The sequence below is a fragment of the Crocodylus siamensis genome, chromosome 7, assembly GCF_052110815.1.
Source record: "Crocodylus siamensis isolate JL-2025a chromosome 7, ASM5211081v1, whole genome shotgun sequence".
NCBI classification, from domain to species: Eukaryota; Metazoa; Chordata; order Crocodylia; family Crocodylidae; genus Crocodylus; species Crocodylus siamensis.
In genome coordinates, this window is record NC_143401.1 from 54,314,422 (window position 1) to 54,332,898 (window position 18,477).

Here is an 18,477-nt window from a genome sequence, read left to right on the forward strand (position 1 = left end):
CTCTGTCATATTTAGGACCACTGTAACTTTATTGTGCCATAAAAAATGTTCTAAATTACAGTGCTGTAAAACATGTACAAAACACTTCTCTATACACCCTCAGTGTTTGTTGCAACATTTGGTAATCCTTTCCATCCAGCCTCCATTTGTACTGTAAAGACACTGAGTTCCTCTGAATCCACTAGAAAGTTTTATCAGTGATGTTGAGGAGATCAGATTTTGGTCCTTTGCCTGCATTGTCGTCCTCTGTCAAATTCTATTTACCTGATATTTCCTATTTTAGTTCTTAAGCTTTTTTACTAATCATTCCTTATTCCTAGAGGGAGAACACAATGGGTAAGACAAAAACTGGCTACAGGCCAGGAAGACAGTAGCTACACAACAGTCAGTCTCTGAGATCAAGAATCAAAAAGTGAGGTTTTCTTTGTGTTTTAATTAATGGCTCATTATTACTATTCAACAGTGCCAATGAGTTAAGCTTGAGTTTGGCCTGTACTAAGACTGCTGAAATGAATTTCAAGAATAGGAATGGCAGGTCTGTCAAAAGAAGCACATTTGCAAGTACCCTCTGTGCTCAAGGGAAACACTGTAATTAATTTCTCTACACTCTGGCCTTAACAGATAGGCCTGTCTTTTCTGGCACATTTGTATGAATCAAATGGTAACCAAGAACTGTAAATTGGTGTTGTGAAGTTCCACATTTATTATTCCTCACAAGCTTCTAGATGACGTGCTTAATTGATATATTAAAAGACACCTTCTCACCTGAACTACTAGCTCTGCAACCCTGGGCTTAAACTGAGTTCCTTCTGATTTGTGCTGTTCCCCCATAAAGGAGATTCTGTAAGCAGGGGTTTGCTTTTAGTTACTTCAGTGCTATCCATTACATCTGACTTAGGCTCTAATTAGACTCCTGTATACATCTGCAGAAAGTGCTCTTGCCTTCAACAAGGCTGTAGCAGGTATAATTAAAGAAATAGTTCAGTGGTTCTCAACTGAGAAGTAGTGTAATTAGGGTACAGGGAATAGGGCGCCAGCCCCAGGCACTGACTAGGAAGAGTGCCAAAATGGACCCCCCAGAAATCTTTGCCCAGGCTGGGGTAGCCCTGTGCTGCCCCTTCCTGACCATAGGAGCTGGGCATGGCAATGTCACACCCAGCAACATACTGAGGGGTAGAGGGTGAATGGAGTGAGAAGAATGGGGATTCCCCTGTCCACCCCCTAAGGAGCCTTTCCCAGGGCAGCCACAGCCCTGCACCCAATATGTATGTATCAGGAGAGGTTGGTGGAGGAAGGGAGAAACTGGACACAAGGGTCAGCTTCCAGGAAGCCCAGCCATGAAGTTGCGGCCACATGAGCAGAGCTGACACAACAGCAGTGACAGAAGCAGCAGCAGCCCTGGAAGATACGCTTTCTCTTCCACTCACCCATATTCCCACCAGAACAGTGGACAGCATATCCCTGTATACCCCCTGTGTCCCAGGTACACAGTGAGCTCACTACACTGCTGAACCTGGGTATCATGAGATCCTTTTAACAGTGCTGTGCATGTTACCAGTAAGATAGCACACAATAAACCCAGAGATTTCAAACAGGAATCCATAGTGTCAAAACCATTCTGACCTGCTGTAGTCTTTCTGAGAGTTCAGCAAGGGGCGCCTTGAGTCTAAAAAGAGTCTAAGAACTACTGACATAGTTTAAAGATAGTGGGTTTGCACATGTAGTGTGTACATGTACTTGTATTCTAGTTAACAGTTCCAAGGGTGAAGGACAAGCCAGAAAGAATCCAATTCACTCTCCCAGAGCTGGACTGGTTTTGCACGGCTGAGAGCAGCATAAAAAGATGTTATTTTTCCTCATTCCCTGAGCAGATCTGCTTCTTTTGTGTATCCTGACAAGTCTGCTGAATAAAATAGGTCATTTACACAGAGATAATTCTCAAAGTGGAGCTGTACTGTGTGTGGGCCAGATCCTGTGAGGCTTATCAACACTAGCAACTGAAGGAAAAGCAGTACCCTTTCTCTCTTTTTTCCTTGTTAAATAACTAGAAGGAAATTATATGGGGGAAAGTCCAGTACATTATAAGGCAACTGGAAACCATTAACATTTTTAAAAACCAGGGAATGCAGAAGTTACTGTTCCTGCAGCAGTGTTCTGTCTGCTACATTTCCAAGCCCAGATATTTTATGGGACATGTTGTATGGCAGCGGGAGCCAACTTTTTTGGCCAGTATGCTACAAATTTTCCCTGCATCCTCGTGAAGTGCCACTCCAATCTCCTTCTCCTGCTCAATCTGCTGCTTTGCTTTCTGCTTCCTGCCATGTTCCCTGCCTCCTCTGCTGCTATGCTTTCTGCTTCCTGCCCTGTCTGCCACTATGCTACTTGTCCCTCCCTTGATCTGCCATGTACCACATATAGAGGCTGTACATGTCACTTGTGGCACGTATGTGGCAGGCTGGAAACCCCTGTTGTATGACATAAAGGATAATAAGAGGGAAGGTAGTGTAGCCCAATGGATGTAGCCCGAATTTGGAGTTAGGAGGCCTTCTTTTTATTGCACTATCCCTCATCTGCCTTGAGACTTTTAGTATGTTTTCTCACCTCTCTGTACTTCAGTTTCCCCATCTGCAATATGGGAGTAAGGAAACTTAACTTCCTGGTAAAGTCCTTCATGCTAAGTGGATACAAAGAACTCCATATGGGTTCAATGATACAGACCACTAGAAAAACTGGAATATATGGACACAGTACATTTCTTATTTGTAAGCTTCCTGGATGCATCCTCGCATGCAGGGGCATGAACTTGCAGCAGCAAAAAAAGCAGTGGAACAAATTTGTGCTGCTATTTTTTGCTGCTATGCACACCCCTGCATGTACAGTTTGCTGTGGGGCAATTTGCCCCACTTCGGGGATACTGCTGTTTCCTAGTCCTCCCAGCTCCCATTGTGCTGGAGGAGTCAGGGGACTACCAGAGGAGGGGAAATGCTGTGGCCAGCAGTCAGAGCATTTCCCTGGAGGACTGAACCTCTGTGTCTGCCAGCTTGTGGCCCTGTAGCATGCACCACACCGTTTTTTTTTAAACGTTTTTATTTACTAGAATTTCCTAGTAACAAATTTTGCCCCCATGCTGCAAATTTGCAGTGTAGGGCATGTTTTAACATACCAGACGTGGTTTGTGGTACCACAAAGAGGTGTGAGGTGGCACAAACTGCACATGCCTCCACCTCTGGATCTGGCCCCTGAGTGTTTTTATATAACTGTGCCTCCTCCTTGATGTATTAATACTTTTTTCTATAGACATATAATGTCATAAGTGTGCCTTTGACATCAGAGGGATTGTAGTCCAGAAGCATCTGATCCACAGCAGAGAGTATTCTAGTCTCCCTGAACACTTACTTCCCTGTTTGTCACTGCTCGGTACCCTCTTGGAACTTGGCCCCAGGGCACACCAGCTACTTTCAGTGACTTAAGCATCACGTTAAATTTGGAAATGAAAACTGCAGATGAAGAGTAAAGAAATGTAAACAGAATGATAAGAATATCATATTCCTGTCTTTAGATATTTCCTGTTTCCCTGCTTTTACAGCAGTCTTCAATTCATCATTCAGTTCACACTTGATAAGGGCAGGAGTTCCTCTTTGAGCTAATATGCAGAATATTGAGAATTTATACACTTCAGAATGAACTGGAAGCTACTTAGAGGCCCACGTAGACAATGGCTTCTTATAACTTAGTGCTGAGACATGGTTATAGCAATATTAATGATGATCAGCTTGTAATATATGTGTACTTGAGCCCACCTGAAAATCTCAATTTGGATTTCTAAATGAGCCTGTCCAACACTGAATACACCATGGAATTTTCTGTTGAGGGAAATACTCAGAGAGGTAGATAGAAATGTTATGCACAGCTGGTGAACATGGGTTTATAATCTCCAGACATATCTGCAGCTTCTAAATCAAGTTTTCTGATCTGCTGGTGATCATGGGAAGGTTTGAGATTTCACTGATAGAAATATCACAGCTTCAAAAGCCTTATGGCTTCATATGGGTGAAGAGGGGATGAGGAGACTTTGCTAGTGGCTAGGACTTATTGCATTATTGGGAATCCTGAGCCTTAAGTTGAGGTCTTGGACTGCCATCTGCTGGGGTGCTAAGACAAGTCTGGCATCACTGCTGCTCTTAAAAATCTAAATAGCCATGCATCAGAAGAAGTGCTAATTTTATAGTTTATCTTTGAAAGCACTCTTCTTCTTCTCCATGCTGTTCTAAAGCTGATGTGATTAGAGATGTTTTCTTTCCTGCATTAACTATCAATTGCATATGGAAATAGCAGTTAATGAATGGTACTATTTCATGAAAGGTAGTTAGCTGTGTTAATATGAAATCAGGCAGAAGGCAGGATCACTCTGAACCTTATAGACCAACTAAATCAGAGATACATGGCATAAACTTTTGTAATCAGAGGGCTTGCAGCATCTGATGAAGTAAACCCACTGCTTATGAAAGTTTCTGCAATATACCTGATTTAGTTAGTCTATAAGGTGCAAATCTACTTTGCAGTATTCCATAAGCTATCTATTGTATCTAAACAACTTGTTACATCAGTTGTAGCCAAAGACCATACAGAACCCCACTGTCAGAGCTTGCAGGTGCATTTCCCTCATGTTTCTTCAGGAACATTAAACTGTTTTTTAGTCTTGCATAGTGAGTTTCTGTATCCACCATGTTTACCATGTACCATAAATAATACCAGCTATGTAGTGACCATTAAATATGAATAACCTGGCCTGCCTTCTAAGATTAGGAAATATGGACTGAATTTTACAATGCCATCCTAGTTTCCACCAAAGCAATGAAGAAGCACCATGGTTGATACAGGTGTAACTAAATTTTACACCCTTGCAAAAACCCTACCACAGCATAAGTGGGAAAGAGGGGTTGCGTGGTCAGCTTTACTTGCTCTGGGGACTACTTAAGGTCCCGCTGTCTGCCCATCTCTGGCTGCTGCTGCAACAGCAGTTGCTACAATGGTGTAGTGGTGCAGACTCCCTATTTCAGTGTCCCCAATAAATCAGTGCCTAGGGCTCATGAAACACTCACCCACCCTATTGGCAGTCAAGGAGACAGTTTGCCAGGTTGAGTTACAAGAGCTGAAGTTCTAAAACTGGTTCTCCCATCAACTACCTGTTTGACTTCAGGCCAGTCACTTCATCTCCTGGTACCTCTGTGTTTCCCATACTTTGTCTTCAAGGCAGGGACTGTTTCTCACTATATGTTGGTACAGAGGCTGACATCATGCAGCCATGTTCTCCTTTGGGGTCTTTTGGTGCTATTGTAACAGGAATGATAAATCACAATGCCAATGGAATGAGAGCAGCCCCAGAAAGATTAAAATCAGTGGTTCTCAAATTAGGGGTTGCAAGCCCACAATGGTAGTTAAGAATGGGGATACAAGCCCACAATTCTCCCTGGTACCCACAGTTAACAGTATATGGGCTTTACTATGCAATAATTGCCTTTGTGCCTTGATTTCTCTATGGTTAGCACAAGTTATACTGGAGCAACTTAACCCTGTTTCCTTCCGGGGATGCTATCTTAGTTTAGTTCTCACTGGCCATGTCTACATATGAACTTAAGTACAGAGTAGACTAATTAGCTGCAGAAAAAAGTGTCACTGCCTACATATGCAACACTACTAGGCTTCAGTAAATTAATCAACACTGTAATTAATCAACAGAGAGATTAACGATGCAATTGTTAATCTCTAGCGGACTAGCCTAGCGGACCTCCTACGGCTAAAAAGGAAAGCCTACAAAGGATGGAGGACGGGATTCACCTCCAAGGAGGATTATTCTGCACTGGTCCGGTCCTGCAGGGAGCAAACCAGGAAAGCCAAGGCTGCAACTGAACTCCAACTAGCTTCAAGCATCAAGGACAACAAAAAGTCCTTTTTCAGATATGTGGGGAGCCGGAGGAAAAGCAAGGGCAACATTGGACCCCTGCTAAATCAGATGGGGCAACTGACAACTGATGCCCAGGAAAAAGCCAACCTATTAAAGAGGTACTTTGCATCAGTCTTTCATCAGTCCCATGGGACACCCATGCCTGCTATGGGACAGGGAGATCTGGGTGATGGGGATCCCCTACCCTCCATAAATGCTGACCTCATGAAGGAACACCTTGAGAAGCTGGATACCTTCAAGTCAGCCGGCCCTGACAATCTGCACCCCAGGGTACTCAAGGAGCTGGTGAGTGTCATAGCCCAGCCCCTGGCACGGATCTTTGAAAACTCCTGGCGCTCTGGTGTAGTGCCCGAAGACTGGAAGAAGGCCAATGTGGTGCCGATCTTCAAGAAAGGGAGGAGAGTGGATCCGGCTAACTACAGGCCCATTAGCCTGACTTCTATCCTGGGGAAGATCTTAGAAAAGTTTATTAAGGAAGCCATCCTTGAGGGACTGGCGCAAGCTAACATCCTGAGGGACAGCCAGCACGGGTTTGTTGCGGGTAGCTCTTGTTTGACCAATCTCATTTCCTTCTACGACCAGGTGACCTATCACCTGGACCAGGGAGAAGAGATTGATGTCATATATCTTGACTTCAAAAAAGCTTTTGATCTGGTATCCCATGATCACCTCTTGGCCAAACTGGCCAGTTGTGGCCTTGGCTCTACCACGATCCGCTGGCTGGGAAATTGGCTCTGTGGTCGGACCCAGAGGGTTGTAATTGATGGCGGTCACTCATCATGGTGCCCTGTGACCAGTGGGGTCCCTCAAGGCTCTGTCCTGGGACCTATACTGTTCAACTTCTTCATTAATGATGTGGACATTGGATTCAGGAGTGGACTGGCCAAGTTCGCCGATGACACCAAACTTTGGGGCAAAGCATCCACGCCAGAAGATAGGCGGGTGATCCAGGCTGACCTGGACAGCCTCAGCAAATGGGCAGACGAGAACCTGATGGTGTTTAACACCAAAAAATGCAAGGTTCTCCACCTTGGGAGGAAAAACCTCCAGCATCCTTATAGGCTCGGCAGTGCTACGTTGGATAGCACTACAGAAGAAAGAGACTTGGGGGTCATCATTGACTACAAGATGAACATGAGCCTGCAATGTGATGCTGCAGCTAGTCAAGCGACCAAAACGCTGGCTTGCATCCATAGATGCTTCTCGAGCAAATCCTGGGACGTCATTCTCCCCCTGTACCTGGCCTTGGTGAGGCCACAGCTGGAGTACTGCGTCCAGTTTTGGGCTCCACAATTCAAAAAGGATGTGGAGAAGCTTGAGAGAGTCCAGAGGAGAGCCACGCACATGATCAGGGGTCAGGAAAACAGATCTTACCGTGATAGGCTGAGAGGCATGGGACTCTTTAGCCTGGAAAAGCGTAGGCTCAGGGGTGATCTGATGGCCACCTATAAGTTTATCAGGGGTGACCACCAGGATCTGGGGGAACGTTTGTTCACCAGAGCGCCCCAAGGGATGACTAGGTCGAACGGTCATAAACTCCTGCAAGACCGTTTCAGGCTGGACATAAGGAAGAATTTCTTTACTGTCCGAGCCCCCAAGGTCTGGAACAGCCTGCCATCGGAGGTGGTTCAAGCACCTACATTGAACACCTTCAAGAGTAAATTGGATGCTTATCTTGCTGGGATCCTATGACCCCAGCTGACTTCCTGCCCTTTGGGCAGGGGGCTGGACTCAATGATCTCCCGAGGTCCCTTCCAGCCCTGATGTCTATGTCTATGTCTATGTCAATTAATCAATTTTGCCAAGTCAGCTTAGGCAGCAGGGGGCCAGACTTGTACCAGCTGCTTACCCACACAGCTCTGCACTTTCAGGACCTTCGTGCCCCAGGCAACCTCTCACTCCATCCAGCAGAAAGAAGTAGATTATAAACACCTGAAAAACTGACACTCAGATCTGATGAAAGACAGGTCTGTTGCTATTTAGGGCATGGACAAAGTCTACCAATTTATTCCAGCTTTTGCTGGAGACAGTGATTATAAACTTTGTGTTCTTTCTCCCAGGCAAACCTACATAATTATATGGATACTGGTTAGTGTATATTTTTTCCCATTTGACCTCAGATACAGTGATAAATATGTAATAACAAGCTTGCCATAGAAATAAAGAAAACATTTTCATACTCACATGCTGCACAGGAGCTGACACTGGCATTAGAAAACTTTCCAGGATACCAGGCTTGAGATTAGAATTTAGGGCCTAATTCTGCTTTCATTTATATCAGCAAGGACATCAAAAAGAATTGGGTCCACATTATCCTACTGCAAAAATATACAGTGACATTAAGACGAGTATGGCAATGCAATCTTTCTGATCCATACAGGTGCGAAGGAGGAAAAGTAAGAGAAACTGTCTTCTTAAAAATAAAAGCTGGAGTTAGGGCAAGACTGTTTTCCAGTCTTACTAACAAGCACGTCTTGACATACTGTGCCATGCATGTAAGGTCTACTCTTCTCGTGATCACCAACATGGACTCCTCTCATGTCTGTCCTTTTCTTCTTCTTTGTTTCTGTTTCTGCCTCCAGGGGGAAAGGGGCATGCCAGGGCTGCCAGGAAGACATGGAGCTAAGGTACCTTAAAAGAAATGGAAAGGAGTGGCATTAGTTCATCGACCCTACCCATACCTCTCAACTGTCCCTGACATTCAGGGATGGCCCTTATTTGGTTTCTACAATGATTCTTCTCACTTTCTCTACTATTTTCTTTCTGCTTCTAAAATTAAAAATAAAGGGCCTAATTTATCAAAGGGATAATAGGGGAGCCATTTTACTGAACAAATGACCTGCCTATTCCTGGTGCCAGGAGGCTCAATTCTGCAACGAACTGCATGTCCTCTAGTCCCACTGAAAACATCATCAGATCCTTAATGCTTTATTTTGATGAGACCTCCTGATAGTCAGTATTTCTAGGAAATCAGCACGTTGTAAAATGGAAATGAGCATGCTATTGGGCCAACTTCACCATCACAAACTTAAGTTTCTTGCTTGTGTTATTCCACTGAAATAAATGGCATCACACCAGTGTCAAACTGGAATAGGGCAGTGATGAATCAGGGCCCCTGTCTCTGTGTGCTCACTGAAATTAAAAAATAAACATTGGAAAATATCACTGGAATTATTCACTGCAGTTTTAAAGTGGAAACACAAGGAATAGGGATGCTATCTGCCCAGTAAAATCCAAACCCCAGGCCACATGATCCCTTTCATGACTCTGGCCCATACTTACTAAAAACTACTCACCTCTGATACATTTCTGAATGCTTTTTTTCCCCTTTTATTACATAGAATCCCTGATTTCCATCTTCTGTCCTTGTGTTTTTTAGCTTTGTCCCTGATTTCTGTTTCAGAAAGTTGAGAGGTATGATCCTGTCCCACTCTTGCTTCACATTCTTCCCGTTTGAACTTTTCCAAGCTCTTTCTGGCTATGAACTCTCCTGTTCCATCTCTTTTCCTCTTATCTGCTATATCCCCAGTCCCTCTTGTATCCCATTTCTAACCCTGCCTCATTTCCTCCTGCTCTACATCCCTTCCTAGATCTTCATTACCCTTCACATTTGCTTTTATAACTGGAAATGTGTAAAGAACCTAACCTGTACTAACATTTAGTATACAAAGATGTGGTCTGAGCAAGGGAATGATGTTTAAGTTTTGCTTTCACACCATGTCTTTAAGGGAAATATAATCCTACCCACAGGAGCACCTGTCTCAAGGGGGCAGTCAACACCCTTCTCAGTCTCCAGGGGAAGATTACATTCCATAAGCTGTTGGTGGTGTTTTGCTTTGCTTTGCAGAATGATGCAAGAATTTGAGTGCTTGAAAGAGTTTTTTTCCATGGTAGCTGGCTTCATAGATCCCTCACAAAGCTCATACTAAATGTTTTGGATTCTGTGATACTACAGAGCAATGCTGGTGAGCAAGACCAAGAACATTTTTCCCGCTGTTCTGATTTGACCATTTTCAGAGACATTAAAAAAAAAAAGGACCTGAATTCAAACATTTTAGTTGATAGGGGGTCTTCATGTTTTCTATCTGATTTTCAGTGAGCCAGCACTGCTTCTTGTTGGGTCACAGATCCAATGTGACAGAGTAACAACTACATTTGGAGGAAGGAAATAGTAGTTTCATCTGAGTGGGTTGAGCCTGTGGGGACTTCCATGGCATAGTCTCTTTGTTTTACTAGACAGCAGAGCCACTACCATAAGGAAACTCCCCATTTTGGGGAATAAGGATGGATGTGTGTAGCTGTAGCTGCTACTATGTCTCTTCTGAGATTTGGAAAAGGAGACAAGGATTCCTTTAAACTTTTCACCCAGTGATACTGTTTATGTAAGAATATATATATTTACTTAATTTCAAAGTGTTCTTTCCTCTCTTTCTGTCAGGGGGTTCCTGGAATGGCTGCTGCAGGGATGAAGGTCAGTTTTGCATTAAAGTGCAGCCTGTTAGGCCAGAGTGAGGAGAAGAGGGAAGGTTAGGACATAGATAGGAGAGATAGCTTGTAGTCCTAGATGGATGGCCATTGATCATGCTGGGAAAGGCAAGGATTAAAAGAAAACACAGACATTAATTGCCTTTCCTGCAATGTCAGGGTAAAGATTCATCCACACAAAATTAGAAACTCAGGATAGATTAAAAAGGGAGAATGTCTATTCCTTTCAATGGGAAGAACTAGGGAACTGTCTACTTAGTTGCTGACACCAGTGAAAGAAGGCCTAAGCCCTTCCCCAGATTGGTCAGCTAAATTTTCCTGTATCCACTCTAAGCCTAATGAAATCAAGAGAAACTTGACTTTTTTTCAGCTCCTCTCAACTCAAAATCTGAACTTGTATTTGAACCTCCATATTTCTTGGTTCTATGTTATTTTCTAATAAATATAAATATATAGACATCAGACACACAGACATTTTATATCTAGCCAAATAAATGTCTGCTTAAGTAAACCTTACACCAGGGTTCAGCTACCATGGTGACAGGAAAACCTTTCAAATCAGTAAACGCAGGAATTGCCAGATTAGCTGGCCAAGTGGTGCACAGATGAATTCCAAAACCCACTGAATAATAATAGGGGGTGCGTCTACATGAGACATTTACTGCAGAGCTAAGTAATTAGCTCTGCACTAAAGCATCACCATCAGCATCTACACATGCAGTGCTATTAAGCCAGAGTAAAATAATTAACTCCACTGTAGGACAGTACTGTCCAACACAAATAGTGTCCTATGGTGGATGTATTTATTCCACTGCAACGTACGTGTAGATGCTGACTGAGACTGGCTGGGTCATGCTGGCTAGTCCTTCACTGGAGCACCCTCATGCCCCAGTGCCTCTGCAATAGGGGTGTGTGAAGCTTTGGTCGCTGATTCAGAGAAGATTTGGCCCAATTCAGAGGCTAAATCACTAAATCCAATCAAATTGGGAGACCAAAAAACCCCTCCGAATCAATTCGGAGCCTCTGAATCGATTCAGAAAAGATTCAGAGATCTGGAGATTCAGAAGGCAATCTTTAAGGGGAACAGAAACTGAAAAGAGGAAGGGAGAGCAGGCCAGTGCTGTAGCTGGCCAGTGACTGTGATCTTTCCCTGAGTCCCCTTCCAATCAGTGTTCTCGGAAAGGGATGTAGAAACAGCACATAAGCCTCTGTCTGCAGCTTTTCTATCCCTTTTGTGAGCTGTTTCTGCCTGAGCACCCAGAAGGCCCCCTCTTACAAGCTACCATCCCTGCTGGTTTCATCCCACTGTGACATAACACACACAAAGTTATGTCACCAGTTTTGCTTGTCAGGAGGTGCAGTTTCCTAGAAACCCCTGCACCTATCTTCTTGAAACTTGGCAGGCCTCATGCCCTCAAAATGGGCTACCATTCCTGCTGTTTTAATTCAAATCTGCCTTGACACATATGCAACATGCGTTTTGCTTTCAGCAGTTCGAGGTGCAGTTTCCCAGAAACCTCTGCACCTATCTCCTTGAAGCACGGCAGGCTTCATGCCCTCAGAATGAACTATCATCCCTGCTGTTTTCATCCAAATCTGCCAAAGAATGACAAAGTTACAGGTATTTCAGTGATTCCCCATTATAGTCTATGGCCAAATCTCTCTGAATCAGCGCTGAATCTTCTGAAGCCAATTTGGTCAAATTGATTCAGGACAGTGATCCGAATCTCCTAATTGAATCACTGTCCTCCAAATTGGCTGAATCCAAATCAAATACTTCCCTATTTGCACAGGCCTACTATGCAGCACATTAAGCTGGGTGGGAGCAGCCCTGGACTAGCAAGATGCCCCCAGGGTCCCCTGCCAGCCAGGGCTGCTTCACCGCAGTTCAACATCATGCAGTTCCAGGCACACATGTAAACACTGTCCTGGGGAGCAATAAACTTTGGTGTGAACTTTGTGCCAGAGTTTATTGTCTCAAATTAATATCATGTCCCAAGGAAAACATGGACTGCTATGCTTTTATGAAAATGCTTGGAGGAAAGAAGCACTCTTTTTGAGTGGTGATGAAGCCTCTCTCTCCCATTCTTATTGGCTGAGATAGCTTTGCCACCACCACGATCCCACACTTGTAAAGCACTGTACACAAGAAGGAGCCACTTGTAATTGAAGGCTCTGGGTGTTACTGTATACAAATGGTTAGCAATAATAGCAGCAGCAGAAATGCTAAGGCCAGCATAGCTGTGAAGGAAGCAGCTCAGGAAAAAAATGTCAGCATTAGCATCTTCCTGAAATTGTGAGAGATCTAACCAGACAATCCCAGACTTCTTGCTATGATCCTTGTTGCATGGCTTTTAAACAGGCAGGCCTTGGAAGTTGTTTCTTGAAAAACAGCTCAAATTGGTTGTACACCTGCACAGTGGCGACATGTAGGGGGTACACAGGGGTGCATGTGCACCCCCTGAGAGCAGTGGCGCACCCCCTGACAGCCAGTGCTCCCCACTTAGGCAATGGGCAAGGGGGGCAGGTGAGAGCGCTGGTGCCTCCCCCTGCAAGTGCCAGCTTGCGCTTCCGGGTCGGCGCAATTGGCTGTGGGGGGACACCCCCCCCAGTTGCTGACTGGCTACTGTGGGGGCACATGCCCCCCCTGACTCAGGAGGCACCAGTTGCCCATGCACCTGCATTTTATCAGTAGTGCTTTCAGCCTACGGCTATATACCATGCCTTCAAAATAAGGACAAAAACAAGAGCCTCATACAAAAACAAATAAAATCAAACGTGTCTCCATTAGCAAGCCTTTAACATTTCCCAAATTGTCTGTATGCCCTGACTTACAAAAATCTAAATTCAAATTAAAATACTGCATCAAGGCATTGGCATGAGGGCTTCTCTGCAAACACTCATTTTTTCTTTTTAGTAGCTCTACATGGGGGTCCACCCCGTGTTTTTTCTTGTCTTCTCACTATTTATTTTTCCATTTTTTCCTCATACAGGGAGAGCCAGGCACTCCAGGAGAAAAGGTATCACTTGAAATGCATAGCTGTTCCAAATCTGCATTTCCTACATTGTTTGTAGAGTTGGCCCAAGGTCAATATGGTACCTGAGCTTGAGACAAACTGGGCATGTCTACACATTCATTAATGCACCACAGTTACTGTGCATTAAGCACTTGGTTAACCAAGTACTAAATCAATGCACAGTAACATGTGCTACTGTGCTCTAGCACTGGCACATGGGTTTAGAGATGCTTACTGTGCAGTAACCTAAAACTACTGCACAGTCGTGTATTAGCACAGTTTTTGCCCAGCACACTACTGCACATTGTTATTAGGCTACTGCACAGTTAGCATCTTGTGTAGGTACACCTGCTGAATAACTTTTCTTCGTAACAGAGGGAGATGCACGTTTTATAGAGACTTCCATATTGCAAATAGTCTCTCTTTGGTTCTTTCCCTTTCCTATTCCTTCCTGCTTTGCCTGTAGGCATATTATTTGGCTCCTCTATTTCTTTTCCTGTCTGTCCTATAGGATATATAGCAACACAGTTTAACTGAAGAATATGTTATCTCACAGTCTCCCAGACCACTCCTCCCCACTTGTACTTGTACCTCCACTAGGCACATGCCCATTTTGCAGAATAAGGATGCAGTCTTTTTCACAGTCATTGTGTGAATTGGTCCTAGGTTTTATGTCCAGTTATATCAATATCATGTAAAACAATGCAGCAAAAAATATTGCAAAAATATCCTTGAATGCTCACAGGAACACAGGGCAGCAAAGTTTTGTTTGATCTTAAGCCAGGTGTGTTGTGCTTTGCAGAGATAATCAGCCATATAACAGATGATTTTTTTTTAATCAACAAGGGAGAACCTGGAGTTCCAGGGAGGATGGGCCCCCCAGGTTTGCCAGGGAAAAGGGGGCAGAGGGTAGGACATTGTGTGTTTGGGCTTGGTTTCTTAGCACTGCTATACTGGGCCGTTCCTCCTCTTTGGCACTGGCTGAAGAGAGACTGTTTTGCGCTGCATTTCTGTGCTTGAAGTGGAATGCTCGTGTCCCATTGTTGATGCTCTCAGTGCATGGGTGGAGTGAGCTTTGTATGTTACTGCTTGCAAGAGACAGAACAAGAAGTGGGAGCAAATTAATTTTTTAAAGGAATTAAGTATTTGGTTTTAGCTTTCTCCTGATAAGTTTTAATTCCAGCAGTAATAACTGACCTGAGGTGCCAGTAATCTGAACACCACTGGAATCAACATGTCTTAAATAATATTTATGCTGAGTCTTTATATGTCCCTTTCTGCTAGGGCCCCCCTTATGACAGCTTCCCATTGGCAATAATCTTTATCTTTAAAGTACATGGGAAAGAAAATAATGCTGAATACAGCCAAAGCAAAAGGCTGGACTCAGAATGGAGTGAGACAACAGGTTATTCAGGAGAGAAAGATCCCTTGATATCCAAACTAATGCACTGATTTACTGAAACAGCTAGATTGTGTGAGCAACACACAATTTTTGCAGGTGCCAGGTAAGTTGCAAGTGGAAATCAGAGCACTTGTACTTCTAAACACCTATTTGTGAGTATAGTCAGGTCATTATTAGTAGAATTTGTTACTGGTAAGTCCATTTTTGCTCAGGACTAAATGTGGATTTCGGTCTTATAAACTCTAGAAAAAACAGGGGACTTTTATAAAATGAAGCTGTTTGGAAGTGTTAGGATATGTTCTTTCATCTTGGAACTGCTAAATACCATGTCCCCATCTCTAATCACTACTTACTTCTTTTCAATTATTGACTTCTACTGCCAGCTCCTCAGCATCTCAGAAAACACTCTACATACACTAATGTGTATTCAGCTAGTGGATCAATCTGAACAGATTCAGACATTCTAGAAATGACCAATATTCTAAACTTGGGAAATGCAAGCCAGCCTATTGTCTTCTCCAGGGAGAAAATCATTAGTTCATGATAACAATGAGTATGTTATGAAGGGAAGAATGACTATTGGGAATTTTGAAAGTTAGAATGTCTTATAAAAAGGCTGTTGTTGGTGGGGGGGTCAGAAGTGTCTAGAACAAATATCTTTTCCTTTAATTAATTGTCATAAGCAATAGCATGCATGCCTTTTCTCAGAGTATTCATGCAAGTACCATGCATGTTAGATATCTGTCCTTGACCTCTGTTGAAATGAATGTACACCAACATGCACAGGTACAGAATATGGCATGCAAGGAAAAAGGCATTCTTTATCTAGAATTCTTGTTTTCTGGATGTTGTTGTTGTTGCAGTAGAGTCACAGACTCTTGATTCTGATTATTTAAGAGCAGGAGTTGGCAATATTTTCCAGCAGTGGGTCAAAATGACCCAGCATGGGTCTGAGGTAGGCCAGCACTAGGACTTGGCTGTCTCCACTATTTCTCCCTGCTGTTCAGCTGTAGCGCAACATGGGTTGAGTCCTCTAACCGCCTGACTGAGGCACATTGTGGGCAGTCAGCCCATGTCTTCCACAGAAGCCTGCCACTGCTTGACTGTCACAAAGCAGACAGAGACCCTCACTGCTGAAGCCACAGTTTTGTGGACTGGGCCATAGGTGTCAACTCCTGCTTTACAAAGTTATATATAGCACATTTCCATTGCTTTAAAAAGTAAGTTAACCTGCTTTCAAAATGGTCTGCATATCTATGCACTTTTAAGAAATGCAGGCAAGTAACTGCCTTGTGCATGTACGCTCTTTGCTTATATTAACTTTAAAAAGTTACTAACTTTGAAGAACTAAGAATTACAGGTAAGAAAATATCTCTAACAACAAATGTTACTGTATTAAACCTGTTCTCTGTAAGGCTAAAATATTTGTAAGTGTACTTGCAACAGCAAAAAAGGAAGAGTAAGAAAAAACATGCTAACTATCTTTGCTAACATGCTAACTAAACATGCTAGCTATCTTTACAACAGAACCTCTGGGGAAGTCATTCAAAATACCTTGAATTTGGGCTTAACATTAAAGCGTATACACTATGAACAGACTAGAACAGGAATTTATCCAGAATTTGTCAGGCACTGAGTCTGTTGTGGAACAAACCTCTAAGGCACACAACAAATATTACAGTGAATAAAATAAGGTTGCTTTGCCAAAGTGAACACTGGGTGGCATGCACGTGCCCATTATGCATCCAAACTGTATTTCTCCAGCTGCTCCAATTGCTATTCCTGCTGCATTTTTTGCTTGCTAGTGGTCCTGTCATGAATTATCTATCTGGTCCTCTTCTGTCCTTTTAGCTTTCCATACTCCTGTTTCCACTTCATTTCATTAGCACTGAGCAGTATAGAATGTTATTGCTTTAGAGATGATGCACTGATTTTTAAATAGCAGTGAGGGAAAGATTTGGTGTTATCAATTTACTACAGTATGAACAAATATAATCAAGCAATGGATATATCAAGGGCCTTAAAAAGGGCATAAGCAGCATCTCCAAGATGCCCTTACTGCCAAGTGAGTTTGGAAGTGTGCTTAAAGATATCATTCAGGTTGGGTCGTGCACTGTAGTTGCATTGTAAACAGTTGTGGTGGCAGCAGGAGCAGTAACATCTTTAAAAACTGATGTGGAAAGTTATTTCAAGTGCCACCCCTCAGGCAATGTCTGGTGGTATCACATTATCAAGCCATGCTGCACAATGCTATCTAGTCACAAGTGTATGAAGTTTTACGTGGGACCTGATGCTGAAAAAGGCTTTGTATTTGGGTAACTAGTAGAACTTTGTTTTAGAGTTCTTGCACAGTCAGAGCACTAAGATTCCTGATGAGGTGCAAGATCGCCTCAAAGATGACTTCAAGAACTGACACCTCCCAGGGCCAATCTGCAGTGCTGGAAATTATCACAGCTCATTTAAATGCAATGGAAATGAGGATGTGAAGTGTCTCTTTTGCTTGATTCCATGTTAGGATTTTTGTCTGCTGCTAATTTTCAAATATTAATGTGCTGAATGAGAGTGCACTATAGAATGAGCATAACTATAAGTGACAAACAATTAGCAACACCTAGAGCAATCCATGTAAGTGAGTTTGTAAATGTTGGTTTTTAGGACTTTGCAAAAACTACACTTATTAAAATAATTAATGCCTGCATAATAATAAGGTTTAACTAGGGACAAGTCATATGTAAAGAGTCGCCCTTTATAATTATCCTATACCAGCACCTCCCTACCTCCCCCAACCGTTTCATGTTCTGATGCATGTAAATCCAACAGGTTTCTTTGGATTCACACCATACAAAAAGATTGCACCTGGAGGAAAACTAAGGTTTTAATCAAACAAACAATACAAGTCAGGAGGCAAATACTCCATTAAAGTTTAATTCTAAAGTTTGGAATGGCTCTTTACATGGTTGGGTACAGCAGCCTTTTATTGCTAAAAATCTATGGGAAGGAACTGCCAATGCCATTAAGATCATAAAGGATCTATTTGGTAGCTGTGTTGGTCTGAGGCAAAAAGACATGGAAAAATGGGGGGGGGTAAACAAAGAAAGAAATGCAAAAATCTAGAACTATAAGATCATAAGGCATAAGGGGAAAGGATAGCACTGACAGGAGAAAGTGTTAACATAATAAGCAGATCCTGAAGTCTTGGCAAAGAGGCACCTTCCAACTTTGAAAAGTTTGATTGCCTCTTAGAAGAAAATCCCACAGAGAAAAAAAAGAAAAAAAAGAAGGGAGTTTTAGCAATACTCCAGCATTGTAACAGATGACATCTGCCCACCACTTTGGGCTGGCGTTGCAAGGGAGAAAACTCTTTTAAGAGCCAGCCCCTAACTATCTGCTTTTTATCAACAGGGAGAGAAAGGAAAAGCCGGTGATCCTGGCTTGCCTGGGCTCCTCGGACTAAAGGTTTGTCACAATCTCTGACCTATTCTGTCACTTTTCATCCCAGTTTGTTTTCCCCTCAGTATGGCATCAGGCAGCTTGCATCCATGTATGGACCAGCTGCAGGGTTTGCCTATGCTACTGGGTTGTTGCTACTTACTAATGCAGTACTTTGG

The 18,477-nt window shown here is 43.1% G+C and overlaps 1 protein-coding gene across 1 annotated transcript in view; it reads left to right on the top strand.

Annotated features, from left to right (window-relative positions):
- The window catches only part of COL13A1 (collagen type XIII alpha 1 chain), a 119,720-nt gene that overhangs the window by 51,654 nt on the left and 49,589 nt on the right, over positions 1–18,477 (top strand). The window contains exons 18-22 of the mRNA XM_090058244.1: positions 8,548–8,592; positions 10,404–10,436; positions 13,444–13,470; positions 14,314–14,376; positions 18,272–18,325. Coding sequence (XP_089914370.1) covers positions 8,548–8,592; positions 10,404–10,436; positions 13,444–13,470; positions 14,314–14,376; positions 18,272–18,325 — 222 coding nt within the window. The remainder of the gene's footprint in view (positions 1–8,547; positions 8,593–10,403; positions 10,437–13,443; positions 13,471–14,313; positions 14,377–18,271; positions 18,326–18,477) is intronic.